The sequence below is a fragment of the Neofelis nebulosa genome, chromosome 4 (assembly GCF_028018385.1).
Source record: "Neofelis nebulosa isolate mNeoNeb1 chromosome 4, mNeoNeb1.pri, whole genome shotgun sequence".
NCBI classification, from domain to species: domain Eukaryota; kingdom Metazoa; phylum Chordata; class Mammalia; order Carnivora; family Felidae; genus Neofelis; species Neofelis nebulosa.
Window position 1 is genome coordinate 133,745,873 of NC_080785.1, and position 27,546 is coordinate 133,773,418.

General features: G+C 40.6%; 1 protein-coding gene across 13 annotated transcripts in view; it reads left to right on the forward strand.

Moving 5' to 3' along the window:
- Window positions 1–26,318, forward strand: part of FRMD4B (FERM domain containing 4B) — a 323,079-nt gene extending 296,761 nt beyond the window's left edge. For 12 of the 13 annotated variants that reach the window (XM_058728806.1, XM_058728805.1, XM_058728811.1 and 9 more), the window contains 13 exons: window positions 682–758; window positions 2,051–2,189; window positions 2,877–3,018; window positions 3,896–4,029; window positions 4,127–4,246; window positions 5,389–5,617; window positions 8,705–8,761; window positions 11,496–11,640; window positions 14,584–14,703; window positions 15,881–16,692; window positions 19,816–19,948; window positions 23,469–23,560; window positions 24,605–26,318. In XM_058728806.1, coding sequence (XP_058584789.1) covers window positions 682–758; window positions 2,051–2,189; window positions 2,877–3,018; window positions 3,896–4,029; window positions 4,127–4,246; window positions 5,389–5,617; window positions 8,705–8,761; window positions 11,496–11,640; window positions 14,584–14,703; window positions 15,881–16,692; window positions 19,816–19,948; window positions 23,469–23,560; window positions 24,605–24,666 — 2,262 coding nt within the window. In that variant the 3' untranslated portion in view covers window positions 24,667–26,318. The remainder of the gene's footprint in view (window positions 1–681; window positions 759–2,050; window positions 2,190–2,876; window positions 3,019–3,895; window positions 4,030–4,126; window positions 4,247–5,388; window positions 5,618–8,704; window positions 8,762–11,495; window positions 11,641–14,583; window positions 14,704–15,880; window positions 16,693–19,815; window positions 19,949–23,468; window positions 23,561–24,604) is intronic. The other variant, XM_058728803.1, reaches the window with a different exon arrangement.
- Window positions 26,319–27,546: the final 1,228 nt, after the last annotated feature.

A 27,546-nucleotide genomic window follows, 5' to 3' on the forward strand; every position in this document is an offset into this window, starting at 1 on the left:
CCCTGCTTGGGGTTCCGTTTTACTTTCACTTTGCCTCCTTTTGAAATTTAATCTGTGGTTCTACTAAAACACCCCTTTGAATATCTTTCCATTTAAATATGAAGTCAGCGTCTTTGATCAGAAGGCATGTGCTTACTGGAATGTGTGAGGATTTCCTTACTAATTCTCTTTATTTAGTTGAGTCAGGGGGAAAAAATAGTATGCATGTTCCCTATACTTGCCTGGTTTTATAGTTCAAGGAAGATTTATTAGTGAGCTGCAGATTAGTCAGAGAAAGGAATAAAATGGTTTCAGGTTATTGATTTGTAAAAAGACTGTGTCACATATTCGTGCTTTGTCTTAGTGTACCTTCTTGATTATTTGGTGATTAAGATGGGTTTTAGGGGCGCCTGGGTGGCTCATTCAGTTAAGCATCCGACTTCAGCTCAGGTCATCATCTCACAGTTTGTGGGTTCCAGCCCCGCATCGGGCTCTCTGACAGCTCGGAGCCTGGAGCCTGCTTGGGATTCTGGGTCTCCCACTCTATCTGCCCCTCCCCGACTCACACTCTGTCTCTCTCTCTCTCTCAAAAATAAATAAACATTAAAAATTTTTTTAAAAAACAGATGGTCCTAGCTTTGGTAAAAATTAGTGTTCATTAAAGCTCTATGTTTTTGTTTTGTTTTTTTCTTAATTGCTTAGTTATTCCAATGGAAACAGCTCGAGAACTTGTATTTCCGTGAGAAAAAATTTGCCGTTGAAGTTCACGATCCACGGAGGTGAGGATGACAGCCTTTTCTTTGTTTGGTCCCGGTGACTATCTGAATAACACTACTGGGAACATTCATGTGCAGTTTTTTGTGTGTGGACGTATGTTTTCATTTCTCCTGGATATACTGGGAGGGGAATTGCTGGGTCAAATGGTAATTCTTCCTTTAACCTTTTAAGAAACTGCCACACTGTTTTCCAAAGCGGCTACACCATTTTGCATTCCCACCAGCAATATGTATGGTTCCATTTTCTCCACATCTTCCCTGACACTTGTTATTTTTAGTTGTGTTTTGGTTGCTTTTTTAATAGCCATCCTGGTGATATATAGCGATAGCCCTTCTGGTTTGGATTTGCATTTCCCTCGATTCAAAATGGTGGCCGAGCATCTTTTCATGTACGTCTTGGCCACTGGTGTGTCTTCTCTAGAGAAATCCCTTGTTCGTATCCCTTGCTCACTTTTTAACTGGGTCTTCCTGGGCACTTTAAAACAACGGTTGCCAGGTTATCAACATGGATTGAAGTCAGGATTGGAGGTGCTCCAAGCTCCTCAGAGGAATTCATTTTCAGTCCTCAGTGTTTGCCTTTGAGACATGTTGGTGGATGCTCGGAGGTTAGAGGGATGGGGGCAAACAGCTGTGACAAAAAGATCACCCCAAGAGACAAGTCAGATTCCTGCACAGAACAACTGTACCCTTGTCCCTTCTTCCCCGCAGCATCTGCCTGCCCTCCCCCACCTTCCTTCTCCTTTCATTCTCTCCTTCTCTCACCCTTTCTCCTCTTTTTATCTGGTGCATAAGCCCCATGCTGGACCAGTTTCAGACTTGCATATCTTCAGACAACATTATCATGTTCATCCTCTGATAATGTCATAGCTGGACAAGTCAACCTAGATCTGAGCTGTTCTTTTACCTTGAGGAAGGCGCTGACCCTCCCCTCTTGGCGGTTTTGTCTTTGAAGTATTACCACATTTATTCCCAGACTCTTCTGATGGCCACACATCCTGTGGTTTTTAACCAAACATTTCTGGTACAGCCTCTAATTTGCCTAGTTCTTATCTGCTTTTGAGTATGCGTGTATGCATTTTTGAACATGCTAGTTTTCTAAAAAAAAAAAGAGACTATCCAGGTGCAACTGGTTTTGTCATAAAAGGAGAAAATCAGAAGCGTGGCCCCTGTTGGCATCAGTAGAGCAGCAGAAAAACAATTAGGTAGATGCTTCGTGATAACATGACTCACTGGTTACATTTTGTGTTGTGCTGGGCCAGAGGTGAATAATTCGAATGCTTTCCTTCATCTTTCAGGATTTCTGTGTCAAGAAGAACCTTTGGGCAAAGTGGCCTCTTTGTGCAAACGTGGTATGCAAACCCTTCTCTCATCAAGTCCATCTGGGTAATGGCAATTAGTCAGCATCAGTTTTATTTGGACCGGAAGCAAAGCAAAGTAAGTAACAAGAGTGCTTCTTATGGGAGCCGACTTCCCTCCCTCGTTTGCTTTCTGTTCGGAAGATAAGCTTTCTCAGAAAAGATGCGAGCACGTGGGTTTTTGGTCTTTGAGTTTTAATAAACTTTTTGACCACCTGTTTTAATTTTTCTTACATTTAAAAGACGGGCGGGGCGCTGGGTGTCTCAGTCGGTTAAGCATCCAACCTCAGCTCAGGTCATGATCTCGCAACTTGTGAGTTCGAGCCCCGCGTCGGGCTCTGTGCTGACAGCTAGGAGCCTGGAGTCTGCTTCGGATTCTGTGTCTCCTTCTCTCTCTGCCCCTCCCCTGCTTGTACTCTGTCTCTCTCTATCAAAAAAAAAAAAAAAAAATTAAAAGACGGGCAATATATACCTGATTTAAAAGTTCTAAGACTCGCCAACTTTTTGGCATGTGGGCACGTGTCCACAGGTGACGTGTTCAGGTTAATGGTTGAACTATACCGTGAGAGGGATTCATGCATAGTTATTTAAACATTTGAGCTGTAAGCTTAAGTCTCCTATGTTTTTCTTCTGAAGTGTCACGTTAGCATATAAAAATTCTGAGTTGTCCTTCGTGACATACTTATCCCATAGCAACTTAATCATTGTATCAGTTTGAAATAGGTTCAGTTGAGTGAATTCTGTTTCAACGTTGTGTACCTCTTAGGCAAAAATTCCTTCAGCCAGGAGTTTGGATGATATCGCGATGGATTTGACAGAGACAGGAACACCAAGGGTCTCCAAAATGGTGACACTGGAGGCAAAAAGTCAGTTCATCATGGCGAGTAATGGCAGCTTAATATCTTCAGGTAATGTTTTGGGAAAGTATGAACAATCTTTATTTCGCTATTTTGTAGGGGTCATCAGCCACTTTTAAATGCATTTTAGACCCATTATTTGGGGAATAAATAAGCATAGCAAAACCTGCAGCATTGCAGCATAAACCAATTTTTTTTAAGTATAAGGAAAGTTAAATTATAAAAAGCTTGTATAAATAACACTAGATACAACGATACTGAGTGCTCAGGGTAACTTGAAAGGACATTTTCTCCCCATACATTCTATCAGCTTCTTCTGCCAATAATTAGTTTCTGTTCAGACACTCAGCTAATTCTCTACTTAATATATAGCCAAACGTGACTACAAGCTTCAAACTTGACCCCAGCCCCAGCCTCACCCCCCCAGTGTGATTGCTGCCGGAAGCCCTTCCTCTGTAGGAATTCTGGAATCTCTTATCACCAAGTATATGTAACTTAACTCAAATGAATTTTCCCATCTAAATCCTATTGTCAGCTCTTAATCTGAAGCACACAACATTCCTTTGCCTTGCTTGCTTGCTTTCTAAAAGGACATTCTAAACAATTATCTCCAGGAACATCTTACCTTCTCTCCTGCTCAGAAAACTGAAATTCTTCCTTGGGTGTGTCTGAAACATTAAGCATTTTATCATTGCTTCTAAAATGACTGAGCCAAAATACAGAAGGTATATATAATACCAGGCTCTGTTGGATGCCCAGAAGCCTGAGAAAATGTTCTCCAGTTTCCTTTTATTATGTTCAGAAACAAGGAGAAAAGAAATAAATTATGATTTAATAGCAGGTTTCACTTAGAAATCCTTTGTCCTTTAAAAAGGAAGGAAACATGCCTCCGATAAACCTTCCCTGCCCTCCCTCCCAATCCCTCCAGGTTCTCAAGACTCAGAAGTTAGTGAGGAGCAGAAGAGGGAGAAAATCCTCGAGCTCAGGAAGAAGGAGAAGCTCTTGCAAGAAAAACTCCTGAAGAAAGTCGAGGAGCTTAAGAAGATCTGTTTGCGGGAGGCTGTGAGTGTCTTCTCTGGTCTGGGGGACGCTTCACTTTGTGTTTGACAACCCCGGCCTGTGTCAGTTATCCCCCTCTCGATTCGGTCCTGTTTTACAGGAGCTCACGGGCAAAATGCCAAAGGAATATCCGCTGAACGTCGGTGAGAAACCGCCTCAGGTCAGAAGGCGTGTGGGCACCGCATTCAAACTGGATGACAACCTGCTGCCCAGCGAGGAGGTATGAGCATCAGCGCGAGCATTTCTACTCGCCACAGGACAGAAGAGCTGTCAGCTGAATGTGGTTGACTTGTCCCTTTGGTGCTTGAGTCACCGCTGTACATTTTTATCTCGCGCTCGCCACTTGAACGTGACACGGTAGACCACACGATTCTTTCTTTCGTGCACCGTCTCCGTACCTTTGAGTTGTTTCTCGCTTTTTTACTCCTCCGCACACAGGGAGCTTGAAACAAACCCCAACTGTGGGTAAACTGAGGAACGTTGTTATGAGAATTAAGAACTCTAGCGTTAGACTCTTCTGAGCAAAACAGAGAAACCTTTGACAAATAAGTTTGCCCGTTCTGAAGTCTCATTTCCCAGACCTCAGTTTCTTCATCCATAAAGTGGGAGTAATCTTTGTTCTTCCCACTGAGGGATGCAAGGAGTTTCAATGAGATAATACGTGTGCAGCATTCGGGTATAATAAAGTTCCAGTATACAGTGTTTTCTCTCATCTGAGTCATCGGACAGTAGGACCCTACTCCTGCTTCTTGCCCAAATTTAGCCATCTTGGCTTTAGAAATGATAGCAGTTTCCATCATGAATAGAGTGAGCTTTGCAACTTATAGAGTATACCCAGTCCTGAGCTAAGTAATGCACATATATTATTCTCATGTAACCTTTGCCGTATTTTTATAAGGTAGATGTTATCTGCATTTGAAATGGAGATGCACAGAAAAAATAAAAAGGAAAGAAAGAAAGAAATGGAGATACAAAATGAGGAAAACCTGTAACATTAAAAAATTTCAGCAGTGTTTCCAGGGTCATGCAACCAGGAACCATTAGAAAGAGAAATCAAACTCAAATGTATCTGTCTCTAAAGCTATGTGTGTTAACATAACTGTCTACGTCTGTGAATCTTGGGTTAAGAATCTCTCCTTGAAAAATATCATCATCACCCAAACAACTAACTGATTGCAGGGGCATTCCCTTCTTTAAAAGAAAAAAAAGTCGGATTAGTGATAAGTTGAGGTAAATAGATGAGGAAGGTTTGTCTTCCAGGAAAGTGTTTGAAATTACATATGCAGTAAACTTAGGAAGGTTTTATTCTCAGAGCACCTGGTTTGAAAATGTACAAGAAACGGTATCATTGTATAAATGCAGGACCCTGCTCTACAAGAACTGGAGAGCAATTTCCTAATACAGCAAAAGCTGGTTGAAGCTGCGAAGAAACTTGCCAACGAGCCAGACCTTTGTAAAACCGTGAAGAAAAAACGAAAGCAGGATTACACGGATGCTGTGAAAAAGCTTCAGGACATTGAAAACGCGATAAATGAATACCGGATCAGATGTGGAAAGAAACCCAGCCAGAAAGCAACAGTGATTTTACCAGGTTCGTAAGAAGTGAGGTTCCTTGAGTCACTTGGTCGATATATCCTTGATGGTATCTAGCATTTCCAAATTAGTTCATTTGGTAAGAGATAAAAGAAAGAACACGATTAAAAGTAAGTTTCTTAGGGTAAAAATGGTTTGGGAATTCAGTGTTACAAGTATGTGAACTTGGTTTGCGGTGACCTTCTCACTGTTGTAACACTACACTATTGCGTTGCTTAAATTTTCAGGGTGAAACAGCATTCATGGCCATGTTCGTTCATGATATAACAGATTCACCTTTAACTGGCCTGATGTCATTGCAAGAAATACACTCAACATCACGGAGTAGTAAGAGAGCTGGGCCTACCCAGTAGTTTCTGAAAGGTTTTTAATGCAGGGACCATACGTTTTCTTAATACCTATGTAACATTTGTGAATAGAGCTTTTACAGTTCCTGCCACGTGTGGAGGCTATTTAAAGATAGGGACAGGGGCGCCTGGGTGGCGCAGTCGGTTAAGCGTCCGACTTCAGCCAGGTCACGATCTCGCGGTCCGGGAGTTCGAGCCCCGCGTCAGGCTCTGGGCCGATGGCTCGGAGCCTGGAGCCTGTTTCCGATTCTGTGTCTCCCTCTCTCTCTGCCCCTCCCCCGTTCATGCTCTGTCTCTCTCTGTCCCAAAAATAAAAAAAATAAAAATAAAAAACGTTGAAAAAAAAAATTTTTTTTTAAAAAAAAAGATAGGGACAAATGTGATATACCATGAAGTGCAGAAAGCGGGGTATAAAATTGTAACCACAATATGATCCTGACATTATATAAATATGCACTTACAAGAACCGGTTGGGAAATATTTCAAAATACTAGTAGCTGTGGAATTTCAAATAACTTAATTTTTTTAAGTAAATTTCTGTATCTTCAAAATTCTCAACATTATATACCTAAGACTTTCATATTCAGGGAAAAAGTACACTGAAAATCTCATTTAGGTAGATTCCAAGTCCAGTTGGCCTTACTTTATCAGCATGGTTTTCAGCCTTGATCACTGGTTGAAATATGCTTATATTTCTTTGATCCCAAGACTATTTTTTCCACATTTAAACATCTGTGAAATTTGAATAATTTTTATACTAGATGGTGTATTACCATCTAGTATAATTTTTTTTTAAATTTTTTTTTTAACGTTTATTTATTTTTGAGACAGAGAGAGACAGAGCATGAACGGGGGAGGGGCAGAGAGAGAGGGAGACACAGAATCGGAAACAGGCTCCAGGCTCTGAGCCATCAGCCCAGAGCCTGACGCGGGGCTCGAACTCACGGACCGCGAGATCATGACCTGAGCCGAAGTCGGACGTTTAACCGACTGAGCCACCCAGGCGCCCCTACTTTTTCTTTTTTAACGGAGACATCAATAGTTATATATCTTAGATTTGATGAAATATGGTAACTAGGCTTATAGAATATATTTGGGTTTAGGGCCGTATGATTTATGAAGCAGAGATATGGCTTTTGTGAATGCACAGACATCAACGCACAAATGTTAGTCAGCTACAGCTGGAGAATTTAGGATGGCTTTGCCTCTGAATGAGAAGTCCAGTTGGCCTTGGAGGTGGTTACATTCTGGACCTACAGAGATAGGTGATTAGCAGTGTGCTTAACTTTCATAACCATTTGTTGTGGCCCATTCATCTCCAAACTGTGCAAGATTCAAGTGATCTCCTTTATAATGAGTGACATTTGGACAGCAGATTATTGGGTAGATTTTTTTTTTTTTTTAATGTGCCTGACAGCTGACTGTACTGGCACCTTGCCTTCAAGCTCTACTACTGTGTGTCCAATTAAGAGATAGTCCGCCTAGCTCTGATGGAGATTAACATCATTTGAGATCAGATGGGAGAGATTTCCTTCATAATGGCATAAAAGTGAATACGAAGGTGCTGTATTTGCCTGTAATCACGCCAGTACTCATGCCAGTACATGCCTGTGTATGGAATGTTTTGCCAAGGCAGATCAACACATCTGAGAAGATTTTTATTTCTAACCACATTTTTTAACATTTGATGGGCAGCGGTAACACTCAGGAGCATAATGGGCATTTCCCGCCACCAGAATGCTGTGTCTAGGTAATAAAAGCAAGAAGTGTAGCTAACATTTATTGAGCATTTGCCCTGTGCAAGGAGCCAGGCTAAGGGCTGTACATCCGTTACTTCACTTACTGCTCACCTCAGCACTGCGGACCACATACTAGTCATATTCCTGTTCCAGTTGACCCAAAGGATGCTCAGAGAGATTAAGTCATTTGCCCAAGGTCTCACAGCCAGTAAGTGACAAAACCAAGAATTAAACCCAGGTCTGTCTAATCTGTTGGTTTTCAACCAGGAGCAATTTTGCACCCCGGGGAACCCTTGGCAATGTCTGCAGGCATTTTTGATTGACACAACCGAGTGTGGAGGTGCTGCTAAGAGAGAGTGGTGGAGGCTGAAGATCCTTCATTGCGAAGGACAGCTCCCGTCAGCGAAGAATTGTCCAGTCCAAAATGACCGTAGTGCCACATAGACACCCGGGTCTAACCGAGAAGGTCATGCTCCACAAAGTGTTCACCTATTAAGAAAAGTCCCTTTTCTTCAGGGAGGATTCAAAAAATAATTTACACTAACGGATTTTCACATGAAGGTTCAAGTGTATGTTACATAACATGTAGTATTTATGACACGAATGGCATGATTTTTGTTTCCAGTTCGTTGGTTACAAGCCCTCAATGTATAGGGTACAGTTTTCATCTCATGTAGAAGCTAGATTGGAAACTTGCTGCATACGAAAACTCCCTTGAAGTCGGTGCCGTCTTAAGAAATAGTCCATATCTGTCCATATTTGTATGGACTATTTGTATATGACACATAGTCATATTTGTATGACATCTAAGATGTTTATATTTTTGGCAGGAAATTATTCCATTTTTATGATTGTTAATTATCCTCAATGCACTGTAATTAGTTACGCTTACTAAATAAAAATAAGATGCACTCTGTTGAGAATTGCTTTATTAAACTCACTGTAGGTGTATATATATAAAGGCCCAGTTATTCTAAAGGCACTTATTTTTATTCACAGAAGACATAATCCCATCAGAGAGCAGCTCCTTGTCTGACACTACCACCTATGATGATTGTAAGTATGTTATTTTGATTTAATATGTTATATATTTTGAACTACTAAGACAATTGCTTTAATTTGGTAAAGCCTACATGTTATTCTTTTGGGAAAAGTAGAATCAACTAACTTATGCAGAATGGTTAGGGAACAGAGACGATGATTAACTTCTATCCAGGTTAATTCAGCATTAAATAAAATACAGTGCCATACAAATTGCATGACTATTACTCGCGTGATAGTCAGTTTCTCAGTAAGCGTTTGTGAGGCTCTGTAGCATTTTTTTAATAGGATTTTTATTTTATTTTAATTTTTTTAATGTTTATTTATTTTTGAGAGAGACAGAGAGACAGTACGAGCAAGGGGAGGGTCAGAGAGAGGGAGACACAGAGTCCGAAGCAGGCTCCAGGCTCTGAGCTGTCAACACAGAGCCCGATGCGGGGCTCAAACCCACGAACCATGAGATCGTGACCTGAGCCGAAGTCAGACGCTTAACCAACTGAGCCACCCATTTTATTTTACTTTTATTTTATTTTTATTTTACTTTACTTTTTATTTTATTTTACTTTTAACTAAGCGCCATGCCCAATGTGGGGCTTGAACTTACGATCCTGAGGTCGAGAGTTGCATGCGCTACCTACTGGGCCAGCCAGCCTCCGCTCTATAGGATTTTTTTTTTTTTTTGATTTTTTTTTTTTAACGTTTATTTATTTTTGAGACAGAGAGACAGAGCATGAATGGGGGAGGGTCAGAGAGAGGGAGACACAGAATCTGAAACAGGCTCCAGGCTCTGAGCTGTCAGCACAGAGCCCGACGCGGGGCTCAAATTCACAGACCGCGAGATCATGACCTGAGCCGAAGTCGGCCGCTTAACCGACTGAGCCACCCAGGCGGCCCTCTATAGGATTTTTTTAAACATTTTATCTTGAAGTGATTACAGGTTCACAGAGATTTGCGTAAATAATACAGTCTTTCACTCACCTTTTCCCAATGGTGACATCTTATATATTTGGAGTCTAATCTCAAACCAAGAAATATAGTGTAAACTTTGATTATCACTGTATTCTGGATAGCTAGGAGTTGATTTTATTTTCCTTAGGAAGACATACACATTTTGGAAATTGGATTACATGTCATTGTGTTGGTTTCATAGAGGAAGGCCATTAGTGTTGTGATGGCCTGTGTTCCACACATTTCCTGATGGAACGGATTTCGTATCAAGTGATAGAGTATTTCTTTGTAATCCTTTGTGCTTAAGCAGAAGAGTGGCTACCTGAATGACATGATTTAAAGAATTTTGGGAAACTGCTACCCAAAGCAGTTATCTCCCCCAGCCCCGCCCCACCCCAAGTGTTATGGTGCATGAAACTCCAGCATTCCCAAATTCTTTCCTTGAGCTGAAATTGGGTCATGCTTGCCATTCCTCTTTGAAAACGCACACGTCAGTGGGGGGGCATAACAAGGCTCTCATGACTCAGCATCGATCAGTTATATTACTTTCAATGACAGGATGAGCCTCTCTGGTCAGCCAAAGAGGCCGAAGAACTTGAAAGGTGAACAAAGTGATCCACTCCAGCTTCATAGGATAGCTTCCCTTTGGCCTTTTACACACTAGCGTTTTTCGTTGTTTGTGGTGGAAGGAGTGTCTTTTTTTTTTTTTTTTAACGATTATTTATTTTTGATAGAGACAGAGCACAAGTGGGGGAGGGGCAGAGAGACGGAGACACAGAATCCGAAGCAGTCTCCAGGGTCTGAGCTGTCAGCACAGAGCCCGGTGCGGGGCTCGAACTCAGGAACTGTGAGATTGTGACCTGAGCCGAAGTTGGACACTTAACTGACTGAGCCCCAGGAGCTCTTTAATATAACTCTCGAAAAGCTCTAGTATCACCCATTCCACCTGAGTAGTTTCTTTGCTCAGAGTGGCACCTACTGAATTGGCAAAAGTTGGATCAGGCCCCACACGAGTACAGTTGACCCTTGAACAATGTGGGGGTTGGGGTGGCCACATCCCCCATAGTTGAAAATCTAAGTATAACTTTTGACTCCCCCTCAAACTTAACTACTAACAGCCTACTGTTGGCAGAAGCCTTACCATTAACTTAAACAGTCAATTAACACATATCTGTTACATGTATTAAATACTGTATTCTTACAGTTACGTAAGCTAGAGAAAGGAAAATGTTATGAAGAGAATCCTAAGGAAGAGAAAGTACATTTGCAGTGCTGTACTATATATTTTTTTTATTTTTTTTAATGTTTATTTATTTTTGAGACAGAGAGAGACAGAGCATGAACGGGGGAGGGTCAGAGAGAGGGAGACACAGAATCTGAAACAGGCTCCAGGCTCTGAGCTGTCAGCACAGAGCCTGATGCGGCGCTCGAACTCACAGACCACGAGATCGTGACCCGAGCCGAAGTTGGCTGCTTAACCAACTGAGCCACCCAGGCGCCCCAGTGCTATACTATATTTAAGAAAAAAAATTTGTGCTTATGTGGACTCATGCAGTTCAGACCTGTGTTGTTCAAGGGTCAGCAGTATTCAGTAATTTCTTTTTTCTAGTGTATAAAGTATAAAAATAAATTTCCTGAAAGTAATATACTTCCAAAACCATCTGTGGAAAAACTGTATGTTCACCAGGTCTTCTGATTTGTTTTTTGGTTTTTTGTTTTTGTTTTTGTTTTTTGAGTGCTGGCAAGGTTTTATTATCTATTTACCTACTTATTTATCCATTCGTTAATTTACTTACTATAGCTGATGCCTTCACTCTTGCTGGGCAGCGACCAAGTTCAGTACCTCATTCTCCAAGAATTCTTCCCCCCAAGTCTCTCGGTATCGAGCGAATCCATTTCAGAAAGTCGTCTGTCAATGAACAGTTTGTGGATACCAGGCAGTCCAGGTGAGAAGTCACATCATCAGTATCCTCACAGCCATGAGATCTTACCTTCAAAATCGTTCAGCCTTTTTGACATTACCCTATTTGTCCTTTCAAAAGGGATTCTCTTTTAAAACCAAAGCCTAGAAACTAACCCCGTCATTTGTTGTCGACAGCAAGTGCAAGTGTTTCTAAGAGATCTTTTCAAAGCATTTGGCAGTTTCCTATATTTTAAAGTCTGTTTGATTTTTGTTAGGTTCTAGGGGACCTTATTTATAGTGTGGGTTTGGATATAATGTCCAAAGTTTAGTTTCATAACCCATGGTCTCAGGAAACCGTCATTAAATATCACTCCATCAGTGCAAGTGACAGAAATGACTTCTAATCTTTCAAATAGAAATGAGACTTCAACTCATTTTAATCTGTAAAATAGATGATATGACTTTTTTCTCAAATGTCTCAGGTAAATATTATCAGGCAGTAACACCAGCCCGTAAAAAGATGACACGCCAGTGATTCTCAGAATTTGACTGCGTGGATCAATACTATTAAAAAAAGAAAAAATAAATAGGGCCCAAGATAGGATTACCAAATGTTTACTCTGGCTAATCAGAATGTTCAAATGAACAATACTATGATTTCATGGGGGAACAAATGACATTAAATAAAAAATACAGCCATTGTCATAAAAATAAGATGATGAAGTTAACATTTTGGACACTTACGGTACGTCGGACACTGTTCAAAGTGTTTTAATATCATTACCTTTTACAGAGAAGCACACCAGGGACCAGAAAGCTTGAATGACCTGTTGGGTTCATCAGCTAGTAAATGTTGGAGTCAAAATTTGAACCTCAGCAGCGTCACTCCAAAGCCTGTGATGTGATTTTTAGCTAGCACATGATACTGCATCTCAGCAAAGGTAGAAGTTTGTCTTAAAATATAGGAAGATTGTTTAGATTAAATAATTCTTCCCTATGAAAATAAAGCTAGCGCTTTGTTGTATTTCTCATTTCTCAAAGACCAGTGACCGCTTTTATCACCTCTTGGCCCCAGTTGTTAGTATTTAGAACTGTTGCCTTAAATAATAGAAATCCAAGTGTTTAGAGCTGTGCTGGCCAGTTGAATTAAAAGTAAATAAAATTAAAAATTCACTTCCTCAGTCATGCTAGCCATATGTCAAGTGCTAATAGGCACATGTGGGCTAATGGTAGAATATTGGACAGCACAGATACAACACATTTCCGTCATTGGATAGCACTGGACAAGTGTATTTATTATATTAGGGAAAACAAAGCTATTGCAGCAAAAGGAAAAAAATTATAACCAGAAATCTTATCTTAAAAATTATTATACCTACTTCCTTAATAGCTTAAGATAGGTTTGCTCTTTGATCCAGCAATTTGACTTAGAGGAATTTTTCCTGTTGAATTAGTTAACTACAGGATGCTCATCACAGCACTGTTTACATTAGCGACAAACTGAAAATAACCCAAATGTTTAACTAGTAGATTGTTTAAATATGTTACAAGTCCTTACAGTGGAAGGCTGAACTGTCATTAAAATAACATTGTAGATGAATATTAACCAACAAAGAACATTACATAGAGGTGTTTTGGGTTTTTTTTTTTTTTTTAATGTTTATTATTTTTGAGAGAGAGACAGAGCGCCAGCAGGGAGGTGCAGAGAGAGAGAGAGGGTGGAGGCACAGAATCCAAAGCAGGCTCCAGGCTCTGAGCTGTCAGCACAGAGCCTGATGCGGGGCTCAAACTCGCGAACTCCAAGATCATGACCTGAGCTGAAGTCGGACGCTTAACCGACTGAGCCACTCAGGTGCCCCATAGATAGAGTTCTTTTTAAATGTGGGTTTTGAAAGAGAATATACAGTAAGATCTTATTTTTTTATTGTTAAAAACTGTAAATGCTTGTAAGTAAATATGCTTAGTAAAAATATCTGAAAATATTCAGTGTTGACTGGCTATATCTGAGGTTCAAGATTATAGACATTTAAATTTTTCTTGTTTTTAATCTGTATTTTCAAAATTTTCTGCAATGAACTTGTGCTTTGGTACTAGTAAAAATGTATTCAAAGTCATGTTTAATTAAAAAACTGACTTCAGGTTGTGCTCTCACCATGTTGGGAAGTGGACAAAGTGATTTAAGTATGTTGCCTTTTCATCCACCGGCCTGAAAACAACAACCCACTGGCCAAATTCATCCTGCCACCTGGTTTGTGTGGCCTGTGCACTAAGAATGGTTTTTGTGCTTTTAAATAGTTGGAGGGGAAATCAAATGTGAAGATTATATGAAATTTGACTTTTAGTATCCACAGCCAAGCTTTACCAGTACACAGCCACTCCCATTCACTTACATCTTGTCTACACTGCTTTTGTACTTCAGGGACAGAGTAAAGCAGTCAAGACAGGGCCATCTGGCCGGCAAAGCCAAAAAAATTGACTATTACACTCTTTACAGAAAAAGGCTTTGCTGCCCCTGCTCTAGTTTGTTTGTTTGTTTGTTTGTTTGTTTGTTTGTTTGTTTTGAGAGAGAGAGGAGAGAGCATGAGCCGGGGAGGGGCAGAGGGAGAGAGAGGGAATCTTAAGCAGACTCTGTGCTCAGCACAGAGCCGGACGCAGGACTCGATCCCATGACTATGAGCCGAAATCAAGAGTCTGATACTTAACTGACTGAGCCACCCAGGCATCCGTCTAGTTGCTTCCAGTCTCTTTTATTCAATATACTCTTTTAAAAAGTTTTTTAAATTATTTTCCTTCCTATTTATGACTCAGATCACTCATGTTTCCCCTCAAACTCACCTAGGACATAACAGGCTACTAAGACACCCTTCCCAGTTTCCTCCTATGCTCCCTTCCTTCAGCTTCCAGTAAGTTTCAAAGCACCTTATGATGTTTGCCAGAGATGTGGGGAGGCTCATCATTTCCACAGTTCTTCTCTTTACCATCACAGGGAAATGCTGTCGACACACAGCAGCCCTTACAGAACCCTGGAGAGGCGGCCCCAGGGAGGACGCAGCATGCCCACCACACCGGTTCTCACCCGCAACGCCTACAGCAGCAGCCACTTGGAGTAAGAGCGCTTCCTTCCAGTTACTTGGACTCTGCTGATTTTTGCTTCAAAGTTTTGCTTTACTTTCTTGTGTTTTTTAATCATTTTAAGGGACTTGAGGCAGCAGGACTATTTTACGGGTCTACATTTTCAATGTACTTTTTCTTTTAAGTTTATTTATATATTTTGAGATGGAGAAAGAGAGAGAGAACAAGCGGACAAGGGGCAGAGAGAGAGGGAGACAGAGGATCCAAGGCAGGCTCTGTGCTGACAGCATAGAGCCCGACACCGGACTCGAACTCATGAACCTTGAGATCGTGACCTTAGCCGAAGTTGGATGCTTAACTCGCTGAGCCACCAGTCCCTACTGCGTGTACTTTCAAGTACAAAGGAAATGTACTTGAAAATATCCTTTGTTCGAATAGATATTATGTTTTTGTAGGTATTATATTTTAATTGTAAATATCAGATACCATTTAACCCCCTCATTTTCCAGAGGTGGAAGCAAGGTTGAGAGAGGTTAAATGTCTTACCCAAGCTGGCACAGCTGGGAAATGGCAGAGCCATGACTCAGCCCAGGTATGTCTGGTGTCAGAGCCAGACTCTCCCTCATGCCGTGCTGCCTTCACCTTAGTCTGTCTCCTGCTATCCCGTTGGAAGAGAGGATCCTCCCAAGACCCATTGGGTTTTGTTTTTTTTTTTTAGGCTTTGATACAAGTTGCACATCATCAGTTTATCTTCCCTACCCTCGAGTAAGGCTGTGGATTGCACAATTTATAGAACCTGGTTCTTTTCACATTTGGACCATGACAGTGAACTTGCATGGGAACCAATGGATTGTGTGAACAAATGGATTCTCTTGTGCAGTCTGCTTTGGAAACCTTAAAAGTTTTCATTTGTTTGTTTTGAGAAGGGGGGCAGAGGGAGAGGGAGAAGGAGAGAGAGAATCTTAAGCAGGTTCCACCCCCAGGGCAGACCCTGACACAGGGCTCGGTCTCACAACTGTGAGATCATGACCTGAGCTGAAATCAAGAGTTGGACACTCAGCTGACTGAGTCACCCAGGCGCCCATGGAAACCTTAAAAGTTTTATAGTAATTCAAGGGGTGATTAAATCCTTCAACCATGTCTTTGTGTTTTTAATTTCCATCCTCCTTTCCTTGATTCTCTGTTACAAGTTTGCCTTTCTCCTCTTGCAGACCCGAATCTTCTTCCCAGCACTGCCGCCAGCGGAGTGGAAGCCTTGAGTCTCAGTCCCACCTGCTGTCTGAGATGGACAACGATAAGCCATTTTTCTCCCTCTCCAAATCCCAAAGAAGCAGTAGTACGGAAATCCTGGATGACGGGTCTTCCTACACCAGCCAATCAAGCACAGAGTATTACTGCGTGACGCCTGTTGCTGGCCCCTATTACACTACTCAGACTCTGGACACTCGTGCCAGGGGCCGGAGAAGGTCTAAGAAACAGAATGTTTCGACTTCAAATTCAGGAAGCATGCCCAACCTAGCACAAAAGGATAGTTTGAGGAATGGCGTCTACACAAAGAGTCAGGAACAACCTTCTTCTAGTTACTATATTGCCGGGTACACACCATATGCAGAGTGTGACCTTTATTACAGTGGTGGCTATGTCTATGAGAATGACACTGAGGGACAGTACAGTGTCAATCCTTCCTACCGGTCCTCGGTCCACTATGGATACGAGCGCCAAAGGGACTATAGCAGGTCCTTTCATGAAGACGAGGTCGACCGGGTACCCCATAACCCATATGCAACTCTCCGGCTGCCCAGGAAGGCTGCAGCTAAGTCAGAGCACATCACCAAAAACATCCACAAGGCCTTAGTTGCCGAGCACCTGCGTGGCTGGTACCAGCGGGCCTCTGGACAGAAGGATCAGGGGCACAGCCCCCAGACTAGCTTTGACTCGGACAGGGGATCGCAGAGATGCCTGGGGTTTGCTGGGCTGCAAGTACCCTGCTCTCCCAGCAGTCGAACATCTTCCTACTCTTCAGGTAAGAATATGGCGGAGGCGCTTGATACCCAGATTGAATTTACCTCATGCCTGCCGCCCACCCGCCCCCTAAACCACTCCCCTCAGGGATCATGGGACCAGTACCCAAGGTCATGAGCTGGGTAGCCATTCTGTGGCACCACAGTAAGAATTGCCAACTTAAAAACAGTTCGTCTCTCTAGCTTTCCAAAGAACACAGCCCACAGGAGTCTGATGGAGCAAGTTGCAGATTCAAATGCAGCAGATATTTATTGAGCACTTACTCTATGCCTCTCGGTGTTGGGGGCTTTCAAATATTGTATCTTTTCTAGGTCTTACCTTGATAGCCACATCTCATAAAAGTGTTCTGGTCACGGATGTTTGATATATTCAAAAGCAGAGTAAACCCTTCGGGTAAGCAGAAAACATTAGGATTATACACCCTTCCCTGTTCACCAGCAGGAACTTGATCATCTAAAGGCAGTTTGGTTTGAATGTTCAGGTAGCTACGTGAGGCTCTTAATAATTATGAGTGGAGCCAGCATTTAGTAAACACTGTTCCTGGCACTGTTCTAAGTAGTTTGCATGCCTTGACTCAATTCAGTAATCCTTTAGACTTTACTTTATGGCTGCTTTAAGGGATTCTCCAAGATAATTTTGATTAGAGATATTCCCTTCAGGCATTGACTTTGGCCCCTCCATCCACTAAAACCCGTGAAGAACTTCCTGCTTACCCCCATGCCCCCCAGCTGTTCGAGCTGCCCTCAGTAGAGAAGTGGGGAGAAAGAGGAGTATCTGCCTATGTTTCGTTTATTCAGCAAACAAGCAGGCATATCGCAGATGCTGAGGAGACAACGTTGACACGGTTTCCAGCCTTGAGCACCCGGTCTAGTTAGCAGCCAGAGGAACGTATACAAAGAAAACACTTTTAAAGCTCTACAGCCCTGGACTATGTGAAAACCTGAGGTCATGCATTCTTGCCCCTGCTTTCAAGCTTGACCCCTTAGTAAGACAGCACAGGGATTCCCAACTCATTGAGTAATAAATCTGTGAAAACTGTGTCTTTAAAAGTTTCATAAGCTTGTTGACCAGAGGCATTTCCATGGAGATTTCTATTTGGGTTTAATGTCTCTTCTGTTTGCGTAGGACTTTGGACTTCCGTTAGGGCTTTCCCACTTATTACCATATCTAACATACAAAAAGTGTCCTGTCATGTATTCCTTGTTATTTATGGCTCACGTCTATACAGTGCCTTTCTTCACCCTACAGTTCAGGGCGTTGCATGAGGTTCTTTCAGAAACCAAACCCAGGGACAGTGTTAGAAAGAAAGAACCAAACAAGGAGGGCTGAGATGCATATAGAAGCCCACTGGGGCACAGGGCTGGGGTAATGCCTATTTAAATAGGCCAGAGAGAAGCAGGTGCACCTCCCAAACCACAGCGTTACTAGTGCTTGGCTCAGTGTCTCAGGCAAAGGTAAGAACGGAGTTAATGCTTCCTGATTCAGACCCAGTAGGAGGTTACCTGGTAGCAGCAGGATTCGGCCCCATAGACCAAAAAGCGTTACACTGTAGTAAGGAATCAGAGGGATAAAATTAGACCTCCTAGAATTCCCTTTTGGAATTTTCTTCATTCCTGTCTACATTTAATAGCTACAAAAATGTATTACAGCAGACATGCACACGTGCATCATGGAGAGTTTCCTATTATTTGGCAAATTAGGGGTTTTGTAATTCCTTCCAGCCAGCTGAAGACTCTCTTGATGACTCAGTTTTAGTAGAAATGACAGCCATCGTCTGTTGGCAACTTAACCCTGGGCCACACATCATGCCCAGTGTTTTATGTGCACTATCCCATTTAATGTATGCAACACTTCTGTACAGTGAGTGCTGTTGTTTGTTATGAGTATCCTAATCTTGCCATGGAGGCAGTTCTAGCTTAGCGAGTTCAAATGACCCTGCCTGAGCCCCAAAGCTGGTAAGTGCTGGAATGGGAATTCTGCCACAGCTCTGATACCTTCACCACCAAGCCCGCCAACCCCTGACTCAGAGTTATGAAACATTCGTGGAAGCTCAAAGTGAGAGAATTACATCTTTGAGTCAAAATCTCATGGCATCCAGGGCCACAGATGAGTTTTGAAATGCGTCTGTCCTACACTGGTCACAGGGGTTTTGTGGGTGTGAGAAAGAAGAGGCGGAGGGTGGCTGCCAGGAACCGAAATGGAGGGGAGCCGGAAGGATCCATGAGCAGTATGGGTCTTGGACCACCAGCCTGCCATTGTGGGCACCTTGTGCGTCCTCAGCATGAGGCAGGACTGGTTTTAGAGGGGGAACACCACCAGTGCGACACATTCACTAGGCTTTGTTCCTGCATTGTGCCCTTATCTTGCTCCAGTTCAGTCCCTCAGTAGAGCTAATTCTCTTCTTCCTGAAATGCCTCCTGTTCTAATTACCCTCCCCACCCCTTCCCACACGCGCGCGCGCGCACACACACACACACACACACACTTTTTTTTTTTTTTTTAGGCAAAAAGTATGCATTGATTCTGCTAGTGGCTGATGTTGCCTTGGGCCGAGGAACAGTCTTATCCACAGGTCAATTTATGGAGTGCTTTTCCACCAAAGGCCTCCAAGAAACTCAAACTCGTTGCCTTATCTTTATAAATAAAGCCTTATATATATCTAGCCACCATAGCCCAAGTGGAAAGACTCTCTTCACATATGAGAATTTTTTTTCTATCTGCCTTTTAGGTTATTTTTTATAGCATGCCTTTCAATTAACTTTATTCTCGTTCATAATGATATCAATAGTTACCATTTTGGGGTGCTTACTCTGTACCAGGCAAAGTGTTAAATATTCTCATATATGACCTTATTTAATCATGATACCATCCCTATACAGGATGTATTTGTATTATCATCCCCACTTTACAGGTGAAGAAACTAAGGCTTAATGAGAATAAACTATTTGTCCAAGGTCACATGGCCAGTAAGTGACTATACTTGAATAGAAAAGAACTCTGTTGATTATAACCATTGTCTCTTAATCTCTGCCCACAGATAATTATAATGTACGTCTAAATGGCCTAAATAATCTTCATTTTGAATATTCTCACTAATTTTGTCTCTTTTCATTTTTATTTCCAGTATCTTCTACAAATGCTTCTGGGAACTGGAGGACCCAGATAGCTGTAGGGCTATCTGAATACAAGACCCCGGCACATTCTTCCTACACCAGCTGCTATGGCAACATCTATAATCCTTTGCCCTCTCCAGGCAGGTGAGAAAGCAATGCTTCGAAATTCTACTAGCCTATCCCTGGTTAAAAGAATTCAGGAATTCTATGTTATTTTATGAATGCTCAAGGATCATAAGACCATAGCCTATAGGCCCAAACCAGCTGCCACCTGTTTTTGTAAATTAAGTTTTATTAGAAAATGGCCATGTTCATTCATGTACATATTGTCTATGTCTGTTTTGTTTTTTTTTTAATGATTATTTTTGGAAGAGAAAGAGACAGCATGAGCAGGGGAGGGGCAAAGAGAGAGGGAGACACAGAATCTGAAACAGGCTCCAAGCTCTGAGCCATCAGCACAGAGCCCAGTGCAGGGCTCAAACTCATGAACTGTGAGATCATGACGTGAGCCGAAGTCAAATGCAGAACCAACTAAGCCACTCAGGAGCCCCATATCTCTGGTTGTTTTTGTGTATCAGGCTTTTAAAGAAAAGGTTTGTTCACTCCTAATCTAGATCATTCAAATTTGACTCTATTCCTAGACATGTATACACTAAAATCTGTGTCTGAAGGTTTTTTTTTAAATCGAAGTGCTTAAAACCATAGTATAGATAATATCCATTTAAGACTCTTCTGAAACCTTGTAGGAAAGATATCTCTACCCCAGAAAAGGTTGCTCACACCAAAATTCCTCACAGACAGTTGGTAGGCTTGATTTCAAACATTTGCTGCCTTTTTGTGTCTGACCCTGTGTTCATTAAGAAGCTACAGACACAGCCAGCTGTTCTATTTATAATCATGATTCTTTGTAAACATTTGGAGGAAATGTACAAGAACAATTTGTTAAAATGCAGTTTTAAAAAAGATTGTAAACTCTGCATTACACGTTTTTCACTTCTTTGTATATGCAGGATGAGTTAAGTTTGAAGAGGTCACATCTCCCTGTCACTTTTCGCAGAATATAATTCAAACCCATGGTGCCAAGAAATGAGCATTTTCTGTTTGTTTTTATTTAAATTTGCTTGAGGCCAAATTGCTTCAGGCATAGGGAGACTTACACAGATAATAACTTATAAAAGTGTCTATCCTGTTGATTTTAAGAGTTTAGTTTCTTGCTTTCCTTTTTTTTAATTTCAATTTTTATTTAAATTCTAGTTAGTTAATATATATGGTAAAATTGGTTTCAGGTGTCCAATTTAGTGATTCATCACTTCCCTACAACACCCACTGCTCATCACAACAAACACCCTCCTTAATATCCATCACCTCTCTAGTCCATCCCCTACCCACCTTTCCTCCAGTAACCCTCAGTTTGTTCTCTATAGTTAAGAGTCTCTTATGGTTTGCTTCCCTCTCTCTCTTTTTTTCCCCCTTCCCCCTATGTTCATCTGTTTTGTTTCTTAAATTCCACAAATGAGTGAAATCATAATTTAATAAATTACTCAGTGTTATAAGCGAATTAGAGCTATTCAACCCCCAAAGCCTTTTTTTTCTTCTCCATGCTCAATGAGAGTTTTTCTTGGCTGGAACTGTTAGGCCAATTGTCTCAACTCAACAAAGGGTGTGCTCAAAATAGAATGTTAGTGAAAATATACCTCAGAGGACTTCATATATCTTGGGGTTTTGTAAATAATGCAAATGAGTTAGGAGCAAGAACTAAAATGGCTTTGGCCCAAAATTGGAGCTGAAGGTTTTCGATTCAGTTCTCATCGTTTTGTATAGTTCATTTGCAAATTGTTTTCCTATTTGTATACTTTTACTTTCCTTTTCTGTTGACTGAGTTAGACACAACAGAAAACAGTCAGCACGTAAGACAGTTCTAAAATCCTTGACACCACTTTCACTGGACTCGGGAAGGTACTAAACATTTTTAGAGAAAATGTGTTTTTGCCAAATGTGCCTTTCTATTTCAGCCAGCCCAAGATGGCTTGACACGGGAGTCTGACGTCAGAGGGGCGGCAACGTACAGGAAATGAGAAACTATTTAAAGATCCCTATTGTGTGCGCGCACATGCACATTATATGAGCTCGCTATGGAAACTTAGGAAAATGATAAAGGGATAAATAAGTAGGAAATAATTGACTTATAATTCCACCATCTAGAGGTAGTCTCTGTTAGCATCTTGACACATTCCCCCATTTTTCTGTATCCGTTTTTAACGTGGTTGTAATGATAAACTTATGTACGATTGTACATCTTTCATTGTCTATGAATCCCAGTTTTTTACTTAATATCACAACATACACATGTGCTCATATTTTTTAAAACTCTTTAAGCCTTGTTTCATGGGAGCAATGATATGGGAGCAATATGATATTCCCCTCATAAATATGCCATACTTTATTTCCTGTATTTTGAATTTTTAGATTTTTTTTTCATTATGATTCATTGTAATGCTGCTGTTAACATCTTTCTACAAAATATTTGTCTCAATCCCAGATTATTGCCATAGGATACATTCCAATAAGTAGAATTAATGGGTTAACTTGAAAAATGTATTTTTTGAAGCCCTTGCTTTCCAGAAAGATTTGCCAGTTTACCCTCCCAGCAACAGAAGTACAGGTGTGCTTATTTCCATCTGTTTGCCTATTGAGGATTTTTTTTAATGTTTTTCTTTCTTGAGAGAGAGGGAGAGAGAGTGAGCGCATGCTCTGCGAAAGCAGGGGAGGGTCAGAGAGTGAGGGAGACAGAGGATCTGAAGTAGGCTCCATGCTGACAGGAGAGCTCGATGCATGGCTTCAACTCATGAACCGTGAGATCATGACCTGAGCCAAAGTCAGATGCTTAACCCACTGAGCCACCCAGGTTCCCTAAGGATTTTTTTATTACACCCCAGAATGATCAATTTAACTAGACCTGTTACCAAGGCAAGTATAATAACAGCCATCCACCAAATTTTAGGAATTTGCTGTAAAATTGTGTTTTTGATGGAAACATATTTTTTTTTTTTCAACGTTTTTTTTTTATTTATTTTTGGGACAGAGAGAGACAGAGCATGAACAGGGGAGGGGCAGAGAGAGAGGGAGACACAGAACTGGAAGCAGGCTCCAGGCTCCGAGCCATCAGCCCAGAGCCTGACGCGGGGCTCGAACTCACGGACCGCGAGATTGTGACCTGGCTGAAGTCGGACGCTTAACCGACTGCGCCACCCAGGCGCCCCGAAACATATTTTTTTAAATAAGAGGGAAATTTGGTTTCAAGATAAAGATAAAAATAAAAAAACTTTAGATCTGCCCTTAAGTTAAAGATTTGAGTATTTTTTTTTAAATAAATGAAGTATGTATTATTTAGAGATCCTTTCTCCCAGAGTGTCTGGCTCTTGATATTACAGAAAGCTATAAATTTTTACCAATAAGAGTTTGTTTCCAGGTCTGATTTGGTATAATTGGCAGTGGCATAAACTTTCCAGCATCACAAATGTTGAAGTCTCTTATCCTACCTAGTATATAATACAGTCCAATTCTTGTCTCTATGCTACAAACTGTGTTTTCAAATAACTGTTTTTCTTTCACTTCCGTTTTTCCATTGCCCATTCTCTTCCTTATCTAACTCTACCTAAACTAGGCAAAACCGAGGGCTTCTGTCCCGGAGAATGGTTGTGTCTCCAGAAATGAGATCAGTTTTAAATTCTCTTTTGCTAAGTGTAGCCAGCAGTAGTAAGTACAGCCCCTCAGATCTGTGTGTTGCTTCTTGCTTAGCAGGTGTTTTGCTCACTGACCGATGTGTGAAGCTGTGGAAATCTGACTTTGTGTTTATATTAGATGAAAACACTAAATACCTGCTTTCACGGAGCATTTCTTTCCAAAGCTCTTCTTCCAATGACTTTTTAATCCTTTTTACTAAAGAAATTTAAAATAAAAAGAAACCTACTAACTATCTAACCTATTCTAAACTACTACTGTAGGAATGAAGTTTTGCTGATTGGAATGGTTTGTATAATAGGATGCCTTCATTTGGATCTACCCCCCAAACATGCCTGTGATTTTTATATGTGATGCTGTTTCCAATTTACTCTTGACCAATACACCCTACGGGTGTAAAATGTGTCCCTAGGTACCCCTGCCTGTAAATATATTCCTTTGTCCCTGAGGAAAGGATCTTAATTTGAAGAATACTTAAAATGTGGCTGTCAGGAATACTTTTTAAAAAGTTAAAAATATGACTCTCCCACAAAGGGAAAATGGGCATGTGTCAAAGATTTTCTTAACCCATTAATGAGAGAACTAACAGAATGGTAAAGTTGTTTCTGAGACAATTCAAAAGACTGAATTCAATACACTGAAAGATAAAATGCTGGAATAAGATTATGAAATTAGATTTAAAAAAAAAACAAAACAGTTAATGGCTCACAGGGCGATAAAATTTTAACCATAATCTTTTTATACTAGACAGAAGTTATTTGTATTTCTCCCAGACAAAAACCCTAAAAATTAACATGTAACTTACCATAATCTGGGTCCTTATCAATGGTAAATGAAAGTGAGACAAAGGAATATCTCCCCTGAGAATTAAGTACACCTTGCATGGGCCTTTTCAACAATGCTCCAGTAGGACAATGAGACAGCACACAGTCATGCTTTGCCTATTTCCAAGTGTTGGATATTTTCTTGACGGTGCTTTCTACTAATTCTTTGAGTAATCTTTGTACTCTGGGAATCAAAATGACCACAAGTAACAACTTTTCTGGTTTCCTTTAATAGACAGTACACAGAGATCAGTCAACTGGACAGTACAGATGGAAACCGGTTGGAAGAAAGCCTGAAGAGTAGAGAGCAGAGGCTCTTTTGGCACGAAGATTCAAAGCCTGGAACATTAGTCTGAACTGTACTTGGACCTCTTGACCAAGCACCACGTTCTCACACTAGTGTGCCTTGCAAAATGTGTTCGTCTTCCCAGAAAGCTATTTGGCTTTAGAAAGCTAAAGGCATCAAAGGTTGAAGAGAGGACTCTTGCTGCCCTGGAAGTGAATCACACTCTAAGGCCACGGAAAAGCCCCTGAACCACATGCCTTTCCAGCTCCGGGCACTAACCTAACAGCAAGGTGGAACCATTGCCAAGGACAGACTCAGCCTTTATCAGTAGCAAGCACTTGTTAAGGGAATAAAAGTTGTTGAAGGCAAACCGTAAAACTGTGAAAAGTGTGTTCAGGGTCTCCAATAGGAAGGAAGGTTGGGAAATTTCAGAGCACAGTTCAGCATGATGAGAAGAAGAACAACGAGGAGCTCCTCAGTCATTGCTCACCATCAGAAAGTTTGGAGTTGTGAGCCGGCGAAGAATGACATGCCATTTCTACATGGACGTCAACAATTGAGACAGTATTGGAAAATTACTTGAAGAGAAGCTGGATTTTCATGAAGTTCTGAATGAGTGTAAATGTTTTTAGGATATTATAAAGAGTGATGGTTTTCATAAGCACCATAAAATGGGTTCCGGAAAGACTTACTGCTGGAGCATCCTGTAATATAACTTTATGGTAGCAGATTGGGGAAAACACAGCAGCCCACTGAATAATTGACAAACTCTGCTTGGAGAATTTTCTAAGGTCCAATATTATTGGGCTCCTTTTTTCTTTCTACACCAGTGGCCTGATGGGTTATTATTCAGGCTGGTAACTCTCCAATTTGATTGTCATTTGAAATGGCAGACCTGACATGGAGAGTTTTTATAATCAAGAGTTTGAAAAACTATTTTAAGGTAATACACAAAGAACCCAAAACAAAACAAAAGCCACATCATTTTAGATGAATTGCGTGCCTTAAAATGGTGAACATTAGGAAAGTAAGCATATTGTCTAGATCCCACAGAGGGTTCTAAGTCACCAAGTGACAAAAACAAGATTAGTCATTAAAAAGGAAAAAACAAAAGCAAAACAAAACAAAAAACAACAAAAACAAAAAACTCCAAGCTGCAGATTTAATTATGAGGCTAAAACTACCTCATACTTCACTTGGAAGAACTAATTAGCTATGGTTTATGGTAGAATTTAAAAAAAAAAAAAAAAATTTCCATATTCTAGATTGATCTTTTTTGTCATCTTCACTCTGCTTCAATATTCCATAAAAGGTGCTCCCTACCCCCCTTTTATACAGGTTTCATGTTCCTATTGTGAAGAGAGAAGTTTCTGAACAACTTTTTTGGAACATTTTCTATCTATATTCCAAAGCATGTAATATATACATAAAGATGATTTGTTAAACTGGTCCTTAGTCATTTGTATCATTAAAAATGAAGTTTGGGGAACGAATTTGGAGCAAAACAGAAGACATGCAGAAAAATAATAACTTATTCCTTTTTGCATATTTGTATAGCCTTCTAGAAACAGAAATACTTTTACATATTCTTTTACTGTTCTGACTTTTTAAGACCTATTATTTTTTTACATAGGTCAATAAACTGAAGGTGTGCTACTGAAAATGTTTACGTATTCTTCCATTATATTCAGGGTTCATCCAAAGCAGTTTGAAGTGTTCTACTTCATGTAATCCTCTTGGACAAGATTGCAGATTTTTAGTTGTAGTATTACCATATTTTACTGACGCCAAGGTGCCCATCTTTTCACATTTACATCCTTGAAATCAGGATGCATCTTTTGACTGATGGCATGCTCTAAAGGAATTGGCAGTGTTTTTTTCTTTCTTAGCGCTACATAAAATGATGCTGTGTCTCACAATAAAGTTGTCTTAGAACTGATGAAATACGGTAGTTTATTGCCTCGCTGAGGATGACAGATGTGAATTTTTAGGCTTCCCGATCTTGTGAATGTTGTTTGTTTGTAACAAGCCCTTCATCCTAGTTTTGCAGAGTCGCAAACTGGTCTTTTAAATTCAGGAAAATGTTTCATCTGGCATGTATTTGTCCTGCACAATGGGGAGAAGGGAATGGGAAATGAAACGTAGGAAGACCTTAATACTTCCGTCCAAGTATCTTAAATGGAAATAGCCTTCTTCTGTTCAAGAAATGGAATGCTCAGAACTGCAAGTGGGCCTGGAAAGAACGCGTGGAACTTGGCCCCCAAATATTTAAAGAAGGTAAAGAAATAGAAGCACCGGGGGCTTGCTGTATGATTTTTTTTACCCGCTATCTTTTTAGGAAAACCTCTCTCAACTGCATTTTCGGTATATTTATTAATGACCAAAACATGACAGAGGCATATTGTTCAACATCACACATCAATCTGTTTCATATTACGGTGTATCATATAGTCATGATAAAATTTGAAGTTCAAACACAAAGCAAGTATATAACATGAGAACATAATCGCCCCTGGGAGCCTAACATTTCAGATGTAAGAACTGATTTTTTTTTCAGACTGGTTAATTTATATTAGTTCAGGTTTTCTTCTATGTATATAGTAATTTTTTTAATACAGCATCATATTACAAGTACAGTTTACAACTTGTTTCTTCACTGAACATACCTTGGGCTTCTCTGTATCAGTATATATTTTGATCTACCTCATAAAAATGTATATTTTACAAGGTGGATTTTTTAAATTGCCTCACCTTCCTTGCTGTTTATATTTTTTTTCTATATTTCAGAAAATTCTTCACAATCTTTCTTGTACTCATAAAAGCTTAATGTTATAAGCAATAAAGATTCCAGAATTGTCTCAAACTATTAAGTTTGGCCTGTTCTTAGGAAC